At 39.9% G+C, this 17,547-nt stretch overlaps 2 protein-coding genes across 2 annotated transcripts; one reads left to right on the forward strand and one right to left on the reverse strand.

Annotated features, from left to right (window-relative positions):
• The first annotated feature begins 2,203 nt into the window (after window positions 1-2,203).
• LOC130417066 (nuclear pore complex protein Nup50-like) lies at window positions 2,204-6,734 on the forward strand. The gene is made up of 8 exons (XM_056742369.1): window positions 2,204-2,364; window positions 2,986-3,064; window positions 3,159-3,242; window positions 3,327-3,519; window positions 4,129-4,692; window positions 4,766-4,847; window positions 4,928-5,046; window positions 5,288-6,734. The coding sequence occupies exons 2-8, from the start codon at window positions 2,996-2,998 to the stop codon at window positions 5,482-5,484; spliced, it is 1,308 nt and encodes a 435-aa protein (XP_056598347.1). The 5' UTR covers window positions 2,204-2,364; window positions 2,986-2,995; the 3' UTR covers window positions 5,485-6,734.
• A 1,885-nt stretch (window positions 6,735-8,619) lies between these two features.
• On the reverse strand, window positions 8,620-16,867 carry LOC130417077 (uncharacterized protein KIAA0930 homolog). Its single transcript, XM_056742383.1, has 10 exons — window positions 16,579-16,867; window positions 14,596-14,744; window positions 13,829-13,933; window positions 12,129-12,206; window positions 11,929-12,030; window positions 11,426-11,566; window positions 10,801-10,989; window positions 10,461-10,620; window positions 9,407-9,562; window positions 8,620-9,264 (listed from the first exon to the last, which is right to left on the reverse strand). The coding sequence occupies exons 1-10, from the start codon at window positions 16,850-16,852 to the stop codon at window positions 9,224-9,226; spliced, it is 1,395 nt and encodes a 464-aa protein (XP_056598361.1). The 5' UTR covers window positions 16,853-16,867; the 3' UTR covers window positions 8,620-9,223.
• Between the last annotated feature and the right edge of the window lie 680 nt (window positions 16,868-17,547).

Raw genomic sequence — 17,547 nt, forward strand, 5'->3', positions numbered from 1 at the left:
AATATATCAAATGTATATTCACTCCAATATTTTCAAATATGTCCGCTGAATGTGTTAGACACCTGTGTGATGTTATCAACCTTTTGCTGTGTTTGTTTTTAATATCAAGAGCGACATTTTCTGAAATCATTGACTCGCATGTCTGAAAATGTATTTGTCCAGCCAATGAAAATGTGTATGTGTTTAGGCAGGTGACAAACCGAAATAACAAACGTCACCTTTAGGATTTAATTACTTTTTTCATGTTCAGGAAAATGTCCTCTCCCTGATATTTCTAATGCATGGGAACTCTGCATAAGTCATAAACTTATATACGTGCACTAGCAGCCAGCAAAATGATTCAGCCTGGCATTTTATCAGCCTTTAACCTTTCTTTATGTCATAGTCATAAATCACGACTATATTTGGAATGAAACACTAACAAACTATTTATTCAGCACTGTGTTATATTAGTAAAAAATGTATGGTAAAGAAAGGTCATGTCTTGCTGCAGTGCATTGTGGGATACAGTGTGTGACACTGCATGTTGCGTATGGACAGTTTAGGTCATCTTGTGTCTACAGAAAAACCCACAAGGTCTAAAATCACTGGATTTCAGAGGTCTTTAAAATATTCAATGGAGTGAATGAAGGCATCAAATAAAGCGACCTTGAGGAATGAAAGGCGCTGTACCAATAAAACTTTTTAAAATTAGTCTTCATTTGAAATGATTCCACGGTGTTGTGATCGTCTTTCCTCATCACCTGCTCATGTTTTGGCACATAAATGTGGATTCCTGAAAGATCAGAGATTAATTGGGCTACAGCCATATGTTCTTCAGCGCCGCTGCACTCTTCACACACTGTTGCATATATTCTAGGTAGGCTTCTTCTATCTAGTACACAGGGAACACTGTAGAAACACTCTGAATGTCTCCAGCCACACTGAGAGGCATCAAATACATCAATGTGTAACGGTGCGCTGTGTGTAGTCATGCAGATTTACAGCAATTGTCCACTGTGTCTTTTGTTGTTGATAATAATATAATTTGTACACTGAATGTAGCAGCACACACACTTTTTAGTTCAACAGAAAACAAGCCAATCAGAACCCTGTGAACGTTTAGAACAATTCTATAAACACATAATCAGAGTGTAAGGGCCTCTTGAATGAGAAAAAACGTAGCGTGCACTGTAAAAAAAAAATTATACAGATTTTTCTCTTATTTTATACGGTTATCTATGTATAGTGTGAAAAAACTGTTTTTATAGGCTTTCATGTATATTTGAAATACAGTCAGCCGTAAAATTACAGAAAAAGGACTCAAATTTACAAGAAAAACTGGTAAAATACGTTAAATATCACGGTTTATTTCTGTCGCCCCAGCTCCTGAAAATGTTCATTTTTGTACTGGATTTTTCTACAGTGGGGGGCTTCATTTTAACCTTTGAGAAGTGAATCGATTGTTAGAATTTTGGCCATTGGACAATATGTCATGCAGAGATGTCGCTTGAAGGGGGGATGTTTCTGATGTAGGGTGAATTCAGGTTGATCGGGACATTTTTTGACCAAAAAATGTCCCTGTGACGAGCAAGGCGGGACGAGAGCCGCGAGGGAACAATGCAAGTCCGGTGACGTGAGTGATACTGAGTGTTAGCTGCGCGTTAGACAGGTCCCGCATCTCTCACGGAGGAGATCAGAAGCATACGAGGACGAACGACAGGAGTGTATGACGAGTGTTTTACAATCACAATCAAATTTAATGACAGATTATAGGAAGTTAGCTTCAGACTGTGTTGTCGATCGGTCTTGCTATAGAGGCTAATAATATAGCGATTTGTAATTGATTTGATTTATATTAATACATCCATTTATATTAATATTGCTCTCATATTGATATATTTCTTTATTTAACACTGCAAGATTCCATAAAAATAAGAGTTTATTTTATTTCCCGGTGAACAAAAAATCAAAGAGGCCATCTGTTGAAGAGTTTGTCATTTGAATTTAATATATTATTTTTCTTACGCTAAAGATGGCGACTCGTTTATATACAATTGAAATAAATGTTTAATAAATAAGTTTTGATAAATGTATTCATTGAAAATCGATAACATCCTAATTTCCAAATGGGACGCACTCATTTGTTCTGAAAAATCCCTGTCAGCGCCATTCAGCCGTAAGACTTCATTTACCAGGAGGCGCAGCGGCTACTCGCGCATGCGTGATGTCGCATGTGGACGCGCGAATATTCCGTTTGTAAGATGGCGGTGTGAGCGCACGGCCTGCTGCTGCTGTTCCTGTATGCGCGAGGTTCCCGCGAACATCACTCAAACACTCGACACTTTCGGTTTGACGCGAACGGCCGGCGGGAAACGATTTAAGGTAAGAAAGTAACGTTATTTATCAACGTTTTATTCCACACAGACCGTCGTCGCTTCATATTCTCCTTCACTCAAGTACCGGCCCGTAATTCGAGTCTTTTAAAACACAACGCGCGCTTACACACACGTGTAGAAACAGTTCGCGTGTCGTTTGGTACGATGTGTGTCAGAAATGAATGCTTCAAAATATCGTTTAAACCGTTAAATGTGTATCTGCCGGTAGTTTGCGCGACCTGTCGCGTCATTCAATGAAAGCCGCTCGAAATGAGGCAACAAATGAGGTCACTCGCACCAATGTGACGGTTAGACATTTATTTTTTATATTTATTAATAACTTCAACGGTATTTAAATGTGACGAGTGTGAAAGAAGCGGTCAAGCATGGAGAACGAGTTCCTGGATGGGCAATCCTAACCTTCGACCTCTACAAACCGAAACTAACTTGAGACCTAAATCTTGGACTTAACGTGACGTAACCATAAGATAACATCGAGGACTAACTCCGTTACAATTGTAACTAACAATGTAATTTGAATGTTGTGTTACCGTGGAAACATAATTGCTTTTTTGTTATTATAGTTGTTTTGATCATTTTATGAATAACTTGTGTTTATATTTGACAGTTAAGTTGTGATGGCTAAGCGGATTGCTGATAAGGAGTTGACGGACAGAAACTGGGATCAGGAAGATGAAGGAGAGGAGGTAAAAAACCAACCGTGTTGTAAACTTTGGTTTCCAGACCTCTAAAACATCAAATGTTGTGTAAATTCCTCTAAGATTGTTGTGTCGTCTTCAGGCAGGAATGTTTTCTCTCGCGAGTCAAGATGTGATGAAGAACCGTGCCATCAAGAAAGCCAAGCGTCGTACAGCAGGCGCAGAGGTAACGCCCCTCACGTCTCCCAGCATGCATTTGTTGTCATGTTTGATGGTCGATCACATGTGAGCTTTGTTGTCTGTAACGCAGGGAGAGAGCGGAGGAGCTTTTAAAACCTTCAAGGGTTTCGCGCTCAGCACTTCAAGCGGGACGGCATCATTCCCGAGCTTTGGTAACGGCGCTGGCTTTAAGTCTTTGTCCGGCCTGACCAATGGCAGTGTGGCACCGGTCGCGCCATCTTTCACAGGCTTCAACTCATCCATGCCGGCTAACACCAACAGCGGTAAGTCTTGTTAAGAGAATTCGTCCGGAGTCCCAAATGAATGCCTCTCGTCAGCGAAATGTGACATTTCTGGTGTTTCGAACTCTTAAAACGCTCTTGCATGTAGAACTCAGTCTGGGCAAATACCGGCAAGAAGAAAGTAAGGTGGGTAAATGGAAGATGTGCCTGTTTGGTTTACATTTGAGTTCAGAGCTGTTGTTATGACGACAGCTCGGAGATGAAATCATATGATTAGTTTGTCGTCTGTTGGATGGATGTTGTTTGATTCGTCTTGTACCAGAAGTGTACCTAGAGATATTGTTGTCATAATCTAGCCTAGTTATTCCCCTGATGTGTGTCATGTAAGAAAAAAAACTGATCATGTCCACCATGTTGTTTTCGTACAACTTCTGTAAACTATCAAATGGTCAAAATCTTCTGATTATATCAAAGGCAACGATAAGCACTATTGTTGAAATTAAATATATTTGGAATCATAAATAACCAGATCGTCCTCCGCTATTGCAAACAAATGATGTTTATTTCACATTCCAGTTCAACTGTTACTTTCTTGATTCATTGGATGAGCGTTATGTATACTGGATCACATTTATTCTCTCTCCTTCGCAGGTCTCTTAACGTTCAAAAGCTCCGTCCCGTCCAAACCCACAGACAGCGATGTCACCTCCAACGGCTCCACCTCCGACAGCAGCAGGAGTAAAGAGTACAATCGGCAGCTCACAGCGCTCAACTGCTCCGTGCGCGACTGGATCACCAAACACGTCAACGACAACCCCCTGTGTGACCTCAACCCTATCTTCCGCGACTACGAGCGGCACCTGGCAAGCATTGAGAAGAAATACGGCAGCGGGGCGTCAGACGTCACTGGAGAACAGAAGAGCGGTGCGGCACCGTCCGTCTCGGTCACAGGCGCGGGGGCATCCGGCAGCGGCGCGGCACCCTCACTCTTCTCGTTTCAAGGGAAAGACACGGCAGCCGCAGAAAAACCAGCAGCTCCCGTCAACATCTCCTTTAACTTCGGCAAGAAGGTGGACAGCTCTGTTCTCAGCACGCTCGGCTCCGGCGGAGCTCCGTCTTTCTCCTTCTCGACGTCGTCAGGGATGTCTGCGTTCGGAGCAGCTGCTCCTGCAGTTTCCATCTCCGTAGGTGCTCAAGGAAACAGCCAGACTGCAGGTACACAAGTGTTTTAATACTGTAAACATCAGGTTTACAGAGAACGGATACATAAATCGCTTTTTTTTTCTAGATGAAAATGAGGAAGAGTCGGACGAGCCTCCCGTTCCAGTAGTTAAAGATATCAAGGAGAAAGATGCCTTCTACTCCAAAAAGTAAACGACGAATGACACTCTTGTGTTGTTAAATATACTCATGTTTGCACTAGACTCATATTGAACGTCCTGTTTCATAGGTGCAAGTTGTTTTATAAGAAGGATGGCGAGTTTAAAGAGAAGGGCGTTGGGACGCTGCATCTAAAGATGGTTTCCGAGAGCAAACTTCAGCTGTTGGTGCGCGCAGACACAAACTTGGGTGAGTTGGTTTCAGAATAAATGTCATCTGCTTGGAGAGTTGATCAATAATAGTTTGTATGTGTTTTTCACCCAAATGCACACGTGGTTCCTATTTCTGCTCCTTTTAAGATGTCTACCAGACGTTTTCACAACTTTCTCCATTCACAGAGAAAAGGAAATGTTTCTTTTAGTTTCTGGCATGTTTTGTACTCTGTGGGACACGAAAAACAAACTTACATGGTTCCTTTGATCACTTCTAGGAAACATCTTGCTGAACATCATGGTGTCGTCCTCTATGCCCTGCTCACGAACTGGCAAAAACAACGTGATGGTGGTGTGCATGCCAAACCCTCCCTTGGATAAGAACCCCAGCACGCCCGTTCCGGTGCTCATACGGGTGAAAACGGCAGAGGATGCCGACGAGCTCCATCAGATCCTCCAGGAGAAGAAAGCTTGACCCGTCTGCACCCTCTCCCCGTGCTCATGTTCATACGTGTTTATGACTGAACGTGGCTTGCACATCCCCGGCGACATCATATACGCATAACCGAGTTCAGTCGAACTGTTCTTTTATGTCTTGTCGAATCATCTGTTTGACTGAAAGCAATCCCGCTCACATACTGTGAAATCACTTGTGGTTCTACTGTAAACGCTGTCCGTCGCATCAGTTTTGAGAAGAGTGAATAATAGTGACGAAGGCCACGTTTGTTATTGCAAAGACATGAGTGTGGACCAACATTCCTCCGAGTTTTAATTGAGCTGCTATTTAAGAATACTTTGAGGTTAAGACGGAGCAGACTGTTTTATGTGGGAGGTTTTGTTTTTAATTCAACCACAGTTTGGGGAATATGTTGGATTTTGTAAGTATGGAGTTGTGTGCAGTTTTCGGGGACGCACATGTTGATAAAGAGCAGGATTCTAGAGGTCAGTATTAAACATCCTGAAATAATTATTTGTGTCTTGGGATTTTTTTCAACTCGATCTCTTTGGCTCCAGGTCAAACATTATTTACCCACAATGCAGCTTGCAAGCAGATATCGATCTGATCTGCTCGGTTATTTTGTATAGATCATTTTCTCCCCATGTTTATTCTGGATGAGGAAGATTGTGATGTACGAGACATAAACGAATGAATGGAGCTCTCCTCTGTATAAATGAACGTATTTTTGTTTCTTTTAAGTGACCTTTTTACTGCCTTATATATAAGGTGTATGTGTGTAAGTGTCAAACAGGACTAGATCTACCTTAGATTAATTGACCGCTAAATAAATCAAATGAAAGTGATGAATCTTGTGTTTTATATTTGATTGGATATAATTGACAGATGTTTGGTTTGGTGGTGTTTTTCCGTTAGAATTAGGTACAAAATATAAAAAATTGTTACAATTTGTTGTTTCTTTAAAAAAGAAAAATGTATATTTTAGTGCATCTGATGGCATCACAGATTCTTAGTATTAGAATCAACTGCTTGTTTTCTTCTAACTGTTGATCTGCAGAAATCTTTGTTTTTTTTTAATTGGGGATTTGATGAATAGTTTTTTTACATTCTTGACTGATATCAGTTTAATGGCCATATGTAGCATCAAATTATATTTCTGTGTATATCAATTGCACTTGTTTTAATGCTGCGAAATGATCGTATTATTGAATCAAGTGCTGCCCTCTTGTGGTTGTCACCTTATTAAACTCAAAGATATTACATCTGCACTTTTATTTTATTTTTGTGATGAAATGTGTGCTGTGAAGGGTTAAAAGTGAGGTGTTGTGTAACACCTGGGGACTGTGCACTGAACGTAGCTGAACAAACTCAGGGTGACGGGATTAGTTTTGGGAAAACCAAACCAACGCGATCAAGCTTCGTTGGTACCATGAAGCAGCTCATGGAGTTACTTTGTCAACTCGAGCTTTGATCATCAAACTAAGATTAGTTTGCGCGCGTGCACATGAGCGAGTGAGGTTGGCATTGCAAAAGCAATGTGCTGACAGAGTTAAAGCTTTCCTGTAACTCAGTGGTAAGAGCATTTTGTTAACAACACAAGGTTGTGGGTTCAATCTCAGGGGATTGCAAATACCTATGTAAAATGTAAAGGATAAAGCAATGTAAGTCGCTTCGGATAAAAGCATCTGCTAAATGCCTAAATGTAAAGAGAGCAGTGTACTGTATTATTCATTTTGGCACACATGTGAATGTGAGGATATTATATTCAAAGTCAGTTGAAGTAAACGTTATAGAACAAAGAAGGGAGGATTGTATTGAAGTTTGAAATTGAGTTTTGGTCACATATTTAATTAATCGAAGGATTTTGTACTATTCCTCCCTCAAAGCACTGACACAACATTAATGCATACAAGATTCCCTAATCCATCGAAGTATTAAAAACTTCACTGATATATTATTTAGGTGAAGTGTAACTTGATTTTAGAAAAATCGCAGTTTTCGAAGATAAGAGACGAAACAATACATTGACAGGTGACGTCAGTGTCTTACTGTAGCTGTTTGATAGAAGGCTTCTGCAGTGGACGAAGAAGATAAATGCCTTGCATTTTTCACATTCTTATCTGTGATGCTGAAGAACATCTAGAAACACTCCAATACAAAGAAACAAATTTTATAAGCCTACAGTAAAAGAATGGAAAATGAAGTGTAAGGGAAAGCAAATATTAGCTCTCAAATATGATTTAAGCAGTAACCATTTTATTTTATATTTGTAATATTTCTATTTCATGTACAGTATATTTATATTAGTAGGTTTAATTTTTCACGCATTTTTAAAAAGAACTTGCCATTGTAACACGCCCTGTGAATTTGATGCATCACTTATATGTAAATTTGCTCGCAGCTGATTGGTTCGGTGTGAAATCTCTAATCTAGATCATTGCTCTGGAGCAGCTTGGTTTGTGTCAGGTAAGTTTATGAATATAATATAACATTTGGCTCATATGAAAACTCATACAAATGTCATTCATTGGACCGATGCGCTCATACGGGGTTGACGTAAATGACATTTTGACTGCAACTTGTATGATGGGATTGATTGATTAGCGAGAAACGTATTCTCTCCATTCATTTATAAAAACAAATAAACGTTTAGTGCATCACACAATAATTTCACTTCAAAGACAGCTTTTCCTTGGGAATGTGTATTTTCATAAAGTTGTACAGAAAAAGTGTGGATATATATTAACAACATAAATATGACAACGTGCACATTTACTTTGCTGAATTACCATCGATACAAAAGCACATGTAAAGCAGAGCGTTCTTACAAATTGTTCCACCGAAGCCTTTGACCTACAGCATAAAGAAAAATGGAATATTCAAAACTTAAGAGTTTCAAAACGCAGTTGACTGGCAAATATTAAAGCTGTCGGATCAATCGTTACATTCAGCTGACAAACACGTACAAAATAAATGAATACTGACAATTTGGGTTGGTTATACATGTTCAACTCCAAAAGCCCTTTAGTGCAAAAGATTTCTTAAAACCAAAGCTCATTGCGTCAGACGAATCTAAACAGTGTTCGTCCCTATACAAGCACTCGCAGAGAAAATGAAAGAGCTGTTGTGTGTGACCGTAGTGTCGTTGATGTGCTCTTGTGTGGTCCTCAACTGATCCACTGCGTCCTAACACTGAATACACATCTGCTCCTCTTCCACGTCGTGTTCACTAGTATCTGGCTATGACAAACACCCTCAAACACATGGAATAACAGACAGGAGAACGTTAGCCGGGCAATTGCGACGTGCCCCGCACTTTAAAAAAGTCGCCACGCGGACGACGTTCGTTATACATTGGCTGGTTAGCGACGTATTAAGGCCTATGAGCTGCGAGGAACGTCCCTTTGGAAAATATACAACACACAAAATCAGCAACATCGTGAAACCTACAAGAGTCTACGGAGGGGCGGGGTCGGTACATTTCATTGAGTATCTAAGCAGCAGTGTATTTACAAGAACGACATTCGTTTGTTCAGTTTCTCGTGAACGTTTCCCTTTTCGCCTCGGCGTCAGGTGTCTTTCGGCTCCGGAGGACGTTTCGGCAGATGCCACGAGCAGAAGAGGCACTTTGTTCTTTAGCGTGGTCTTTCCCTCTTCTCGTACGCCTTTTGTGGAGTTTTTGGTTGTTCGATGGCTGGTCCTCAGGGCCTGATGTGAGGAGGCACTTGGTAACGTGGTGTTCACAGCTCTGGAGATGCTATGTCATCAGAATGGGCTTTTGTCTCACCTCCAGAATATCTGAAAACAAATGTCGCGTTACTTCAAAATATTTTGGGGAAATCAGCCACTTACACACATGAAATCTGTCAAAAATTCACGTTAATATACAATGTTACGTTGCGGGTTAATAAGCATTCACCTTCACCCGTATTTGCTCTACCTGTGGTGATGCGGTGGAGGGGAAGAGTGACGTAAGTGAGATAAGAATACAGCAGAAAATACTCCTCCTTTCGGTTCAACTTGAGCCAGGAGCCCACCAGAGATCGGCCCGTGCCCGACAGAGATCGAGAGCGCAGGTTTGTGGCGTTACACAGGTCTAAAGAGAAAGAAATAGAGCATTTTATTGAACAAACGATTAAGAAGGATCCCATAAAAAAGCCCGGTAATGACTCGCCATCAAATCATGACTTTTTACTAACCCAAACCTACTGGGGTCGTTTTCAAACCACTGTAACCTCACAGTTATTGTACATTGCATTAAATTGCACCAATAATAATTTTAACATGGCAATGAAATATGTTTGTATTTAATCGCATTTTTTGCTGAAAACTCATCACCGTAACACATCCAGCTATGCCTGATGCGTTGTAATGTAAACAAAGTAAAATAAACAAAATTGGGGAAATAATTGGATGTTCTAATAGATGTTCTCAAATAACAAAACAAATATGAATATTCATGTACAATAAGAATGAGGAAATGATGCAAAAGTGCAGATGACTGATGCTTTCACCCTCCGTCACATTATTAAAGGACTGCATACACATCTTTACAATAAGCTTGATTTTGTGTTAAGAAACACATGTGCCAGTCCCTTCCAAACGTCTTTTTTATGTTCCTCGAAATACTGTCTACTGTCATACCGTGTATAAAAACAATATTGGTTATCATTACCATAACAGTTAAGTCGTTTTCCACATTTCCACAAAGAAAAGTTACATTTATCATTTTCTATAGAAATATACTTTATTCATGTGTCATAACGTATGATGAATAAGAACTGGCTTGTGGATCATGGCTTCTAACATAATACGGTATTGACATTTTAGTGTTACGGTAATAATATTGTTTTGTAAAATTTGTTCAAAAACATGTTAAATGGTCAGAAAAGGTTTGGAAATGAATGCTTTCAAACATGTCGAACGTTGACTTTAATGCCTAAAAAAGAATGTCATGACAATATATATATATATATAGATATTAAGAACGTTACCTTCATCGTCTTCCTCCCTGAAGAACTCCTCGCTGTCGTTCGCCGAGTGCGATTTCTTCATCTCAGCATTCCGGTTTCTAGGAACTTTGCGACGCAGCGACGGCGAGAAGAATGAGGGTCTGTTTCTCTCCGGGGTCGGAGGGGTGCTGAATGACGTCACCTGCAGGAAGCAAATGTGTTTAAATAAAACACAAATGATTCAGGTTTCATCAACAGCTTTGACTTTTGTCTTTATTAAACCCAAAACAAACTTTCGGAACTTTTTTTGTGACACTCAAATGCTTCTAAAGTATGTTTAAGCTGAAATACAGCTAGAGAAAATTGGCAGAGTCATGCTCACTCTCTCGTGGAGGGGGGAATCTTGATCTTCCTCTGTCCCGCAGGGCGACGTGTCTCCGGTGGGCACCCGACTGACTGCCATCTCAGCGTGACCTTTGCCCTGAGGACCCTTCATCCGCACAAACTCCATGTTGTTGTACTTATAGAAGCCGAACGACATGCGCTGAGCCATTTTAGCTGCTACGCTCGCCTGTTGAGAAAAAGCATGCACGTCACATGACAATCCTGCATCAAAACACATTAAAACTGATAACAAAAGGCTGAATGTGACACATTTTAAAATGTTCTAATAGCTACGTGAACTTCCTTAAAAATACGACGTCATTTATTAGAGCTTTATCTAAAATGTCCACTAACATTGTGTTTGATATTGTGTTATATTAAGTTTAATAACATTAACAGCATAATTAAACTTCACCATTATAAGGAAACAATAACGATGAATATCCTTGTTGAAAAACATACCTAACCTAGCATATAATGTTTTATTCAACAGGGATATCAGCATGCAATTTCCGAGTCAAATCTTTCTTTCATCATTCATTTTAGTTTGTTGAAAGAAATCAAGGACATTTGATACAGAACGAAGACTAAAATTTTGATCCCATCTTGTGTCATTACCATACCCGGTTGTCATAGACCTTCTTGAGAGCCTCGTAGCGGATGGAGCCCTGAAAGATCACGCCCTGAAATGTGTTGCTCTTATCACTGGCCACCAGCTCCACACAGACCATTTCACCTTCACCGACGGTCATGTCGTTGAACACCTTACAGAGACGCACAAGCATCTTCATTTTACTCTTCAAATATAGATGGGTGTGATTCATTGGCATTTATTTGATCTGAATCAAAGAATTAAACAAATCACAGTCATGATAATGATTCCTCACGTATCTGGTAGATTGTTTGAGGTGCATTGATGTAAATACACTTTAGGGGCGTAAATTAAATAAATGAGTCTGAGTAAACAGGGAAGAATGTGCTTGTGTAGAAAAACTTTGACCTGCCTAACCTGTCTGTGCACATCTCACAAACAGAAACATATCGCTGTGAAAGATATGATAACGCTGTCATTGCTCAATCATTGCTCCAGCATTACAGTGTGATGTCATGGTTCAGTCAGGGTTACCTCCTCAAAGTTGTCGATCATGAAGAAGATGTTTGGATAGCTCATTTTAGACTCTTCACCTTTGCTGTCCATGGGATGTTTGCTCGGGGAGGCGAACACTTGCTGTAAAATGAATTGACATGTAAATTACATTGAGAAAAGAGACGCTTTTTAATACAGCCAGCTGACAGAAGAGTGTAGACGCACAGACGTTATTCTACCTGAGACTTCTTCTTGTGGATGTGGATGTCTCCTGCGTCTGAGCGAGTGCAGACTGCACACGTGACCACATAGTCCAGCTGAGGGAGAGAAGAATTTTATCAGTTATACACAAATTACATCAAACCCATGCACAAACTACATTTATACTCTACACAAACTACATCCATACTATACGCAAACTTTCGATATTGTACACAAACTACGCCGATGCTGTACAAACTACACTGATGCTGTACACAAATTACAACGATGCTATACACATACTACCTTGATGCTGTAAACAAACTACAGTAATGCTGTACACAAACAACACTGAACTGTCACAAACTACACTGATGTTGTGCACAAATTACAACGATGCTATACACATACTACCTTGATGCTGTAAACAAACTACAGTAATGCCGTACAAAAACTACACTGAACTGTCACAAACTACACTGTTACCGTGCACAAACTACACTGTTACCGTGCGCAAACTACACTGTTACCGTGCGCAAACTACAATGTTATCGTGCGCAAACTACAATGTTAATGTGCGCAACCTACAATGTTGCAGTGCACAAACTACACTGTTACCGTGCATAAACTACAATGTTAAAAAAATTACACAGTAAATAGTAACAGTGTTCTTAGTAAATAGTAACAGTGTAATTGTTTTAACATTGTAGTTTATGCACGGTAACAGTGTAGTTTGTGCACGGTAACAGTGTACTTAGTAAATAGTAACAGTGTACTTAGTAAATAGTAACAGTGTACTTAGTAAATAGTAACAGTGTAATTGTTTTAACATTGTAGTTTATGCACGGTAACAGTGTAGTTTGTGCACGGTAACAGTGTACTTAGTAAATAGTAACAGTGTACTTAGTAAATAGTAACAGTGTACTTAGTAAATAGTAACAGTGTAATTGTTTTAACATTGTAGTTTATGCACGGTAACAGTGTAGTTTGTGCACGGTAACAGTGTACTTAGTAAATAGTAACAGTGTACTTAGTAAATAGTAACAGTGTACTTAGTAAGTAGTAACAAAGTACACTGTTACTATTTACTAAGTACACTGTTACCGTGCACAAACTACACTGTTACCGTGCTGAAACTACACTGTTACCGTGCTCAAACTACATTGTTACCGTGCTCAAACTACACTGTGACCGTGCACAAACTACACTATGACCGTGCACAAACTACACTTGTGACCGTGCACAAACTACACTGTGGCCGTGCACAAACTACACTGTTATTGTGCACAAACTACACTGTTACTGTACTCTGTTACCATGCACAAACTACAATGTTACTGTGCATAAATTACACTGTTACTATTTACTAAGTACACTGTTACCGTGCACAAACTACACTGTTACCGAGCAGAATCTACACTGTTACTGTGCACAAACTACACTGTTACCATGCGCAAACTACAATGTTACTCTGCATAAACTGCACTGTTACCGTGCACAAACTACACCGATACTCTACACAAACTACACCCATGCTATACGAAAACTACACTGTTACTGTCGACAAACTACAATGACACTGTAGAAAACTACACTGATACTGTGCACAGACTACATTGATATTGTCCACAAACTACAACAATGTTGGATTAGTATGGGGCGAGGAACTAGCTTAGAAGCGCTCTATCCAGATGATTTTTATGATGTGTTGTGGATGTCAGAGTGGAGGTGTGCTTACTTTCTGCAGGATCAGGTTTAAATAGACACTCTCTTCCCAGTCGATATCAGGATCTCCCAGACCAGGCAGCTTTTTAGAGTCTCTTCTGTACACCTCGACCTCCACCTTAACAAACGACAGAGAAGACAACATTTAGGATCACTTTTCGTGATAGGAGCAGTTTGTTTTTGTTTAACATCTCACATACACTGCTGATTGACATTCACTAATCTGCAACTAACGTCTGGACCAAGCTATGTGTTTGCATTCGTCTCAATCAATAAAATCACAAGTTGAGCAGATGGCTCTCCGAGTACCTGATAAGCAGTTTGCTCATGAGCAGCCAATCACTGAAGCTGGAAATGTCACGTTTCTATCTATGGTATTATTCAGCAGGGCCAAACTGGACCAGAGCTGACCAGCCAAACCCTGACCTCTTGATGAGTGCTTCAGCAGAGCAATGGAGAGTGATGGAGGGTTGTCATAGTTACAGATATCGTGTGGTGATGTCAAAGGGTCATGCCCAACATGTACAGATGCCAAACTTTAGCAGATCATGAATCAATGTATATTTAAGATAGGTTGAAAATACACCTAGATGTTTATGACTTCAACTCACACTTTAATTTCTTTCAGTTTGTGATTGGTTGAACACTGTGAGGTTTATAAGACACAATTATGTAAAAACAAAGCTCCTGTCACTTTATTTGATAAAACAAACCCACAATATCACTTAATTATAATTTGGAACGTAAATTTGTGAAGAGAATTTTGGAAATTCATCGCACCTTCTTTCCTTCCGTGTTGTCGGTGCTGACGTACGAGAGTTTGCGTCGCACATAGAAGAGCATATCATCCTGACGCGGCGACCATTTCTCCATAAAATACACTGAGAACATCCACGTCCAGAAGACGATACGGTCATCCTTAAAACACCCTAAACAAACAAAACAAATGTCTTCACCTCTTTGTTTTAATCATAATAAACCGGTGTTCACAATTTTACGTAAGGGATAATCCACGGCTAGCTGTGGATTATCCCGCTTATACCATGGTCATTTGCCAAGATAAAGCTTTTTTTGATATTTACATTGTGATTTTAGATCAAACGGATGAAAATGACAGTTATTTGTCAGTTAGTTTCAAATGTAACCAAACTGAATGGAGCTACCCGTGCCTTACAGGGTTTTAATGCACACCTTCCGCCCAATCAGAATCGAGTATACAAACAGACCATGGTATAATTTAAAATATAACATCAAAGCTTAAATTGACAGTTTATCATACATTTTCACACTCTTATGTTTAAGTATGAAAGTGCGTTTATGTTGCAGTTTTGTGAAATGAAGCCACTCAAAAGAAGATTAAAAAACGATGACGTTTTGCCTCGATTTATTTGGACTGAAATGTTAAATATTGAAGCCGTTTATGTTAACAAAACATCTCACGGTTTAAATACACATGTACATCGTACAGCATTCAACGTATTCAACATGATGGAATAAGAATACTTCACATTCAGGCACAACTGCTGCACATGCAAGAATGCTTCTTGTTTTCACACTTGTGGCTTGCCGATGTGAAACATAAACTAGGAAGTATAACTGATGTTCGGTTTCGTTTAAAAACATATTCATTTTAAAACGTAACGCATCTCAATTAGCAAATACTGTAAACGTATGAATTATGTTCAGAGATTATAAGGAAGTGACAGACCACTATGAACAGAAAAGTGCTAGTTTCTGGTTTAACGCCTAAAACAGAACAGGAACGAGACATAAAAACTTGACATTTAACTTTTTAATGAAGCACACAGAAGCGCTCACGAGACCGACTCTCACATCCACAAACAAGAAGACAGCGCTGATGCTCACAGACAGCATCACTAACCGCGCAGAAAGGTCAAACAGATCTGAACGCAAACCATACTTAAGTATTCATCAAAGTGGACGCCATCGATTTCTTTCCCACATTCAATGCAGTGCTGTCTTACGGACCGTAAAGGGATGCTTCACCCCAAAATGAACTTCTTTCATTATATATCCTTATGTCATTAAAAACCTGACTTTCTCGAGAGAGAAGATAGTTTGAAGAATGTTTGTTACCCAACAACATTGTCCTAGACTTCCAATGTGTGAATACACAATATCCTCTCTTGTGTTCCACAGGAAGAAAGAGTCATAACCACACCAGGGCCAATAACTGATGACTAATATTGTGTTTTCAAAAAGCAGAACCGAGGAACTAAACACAAAGCCTGAAACATTTATAGGATGAACTATTTAAACGGGACAAAACACCAAGAAAGACATTATAAACAACAACTTTTACTTCATGTGTGGGTTTGTTTGAGTGATCAGAATGTAAATATAAACAAGACGATGTAGAATGAATGACAGTGAGTCACTATACATGTGTTAATGACGTCATTGTTACTTTTTCGCTTCTACGGGATTTAATTCTTGTTACTTGAATTACTGAACAACCGGTTGACAGTCTCCTTTAACGTCCTGACAGAGACACGTGTACATTGAGAGAGAGACGTACAGATAAATCAACACAAAGACAGAACAGAACATAAACAACGACCACGACCGAGAAGAACAGCACGCCATGACGTCACGGCCGCGAGACCACCATGACGTCATAAAAAAGACCTCAGCCGAAAACATAAGCGGCCGATCGCGGCCTCCCATCTTCCAGCGATCGTGACATTCCACGTCGTTGACGAAAGACGGACGCTCGGACAATGATCGTGTGCGTGCACTGACCCAGTCCGCTGAGGTCCTGTCGGACGTGCAGGCGGTTCCGCTCGTCCGCGATGGCCTTCAGCATGTGCTGCAGGGACTCGTCGGGCTCGCCGGCGTCCTCGTCGCTCCTGTCGGCGTGACACAAACCCGGTACGGCGGCCATAACAAACGCGCTGATCTCATGACACGAGCGAAGCGGAGTAACGACAACAACGGCGCTCTTCACTTCCGTCAGCTGGAGACGCGGCACGACGGGAACACCCGCCGGTGACGTCACGCCCCTTAAAGTGGACATGTCAGTCACGTGCTCAGTGCGCTCACTTGTGCTTCTAGATTTCAGAGCACTTATCAATTTGTATTATTATTTTAACACAAATGTTTCATTTTTGCCGTGCACATGACTTTAAATAAACGTCATGTTATTAAAAGGTCCCCTCACTTAACATGTTTAAAGCTTCACATAACTACTGAAAAAATAAACAAACGTTCTTAAGGACATATAAAATACTATCCCCATCTTTTTGATTGTTTTTATCAATTAAAAACGCATCGTTAAACATTTTGATAAATGTTTTGATAAAATATAGATTTTTTATTTTTGCATTTTAATATCAATATATTAAAAATATTTATCTTTTAAATCGATGTTTCATTGAGTTTGCAACCTTTTTTAGGCAACACCTATAACATACACAAATCTGAAACTGAAATGTGCTGCTTTGTTAAACAAACGATCCTAACTGTGCCTTTGTGTGTATAACAGTGACGTCACGGGAGGCTGTGGTCTTCAGTCAAACAGAGGACAATAGCGCCACCTTGAGAGAATGTTACTTCAGTTCATTCCAGTTTACAGAGTTCCAAGCCTCCTGTGTTTAAAGTGGATAGAGGGAATAAGCATTTACACTTCTCCACGCTAACATCTTTTTAGAATAAGACACAAACATACTACAAAAGCAAACGGTGTGGTTATAATCATTTTTTTAAAACTAA

The sequence above is a fragment of the Triplophysa dalaica genome, unplaced genomic scaffold (assembly GCF_015846415.1).
Source record: "Triplophysa dalaica isolate WHDGS20190420 unplaced genomic scaffold, ASM1584641v1 Contig11, whole genome shotgun sequence".
In the NCBI taxonomy this organism is placed as follows: domain Eukaryota; kingdom Metazoa; phylum Chordata; class Actinopteri; order Cypriniformes; family Nemacheilidae; genus Triplophysa; species Triplophysa dalaica.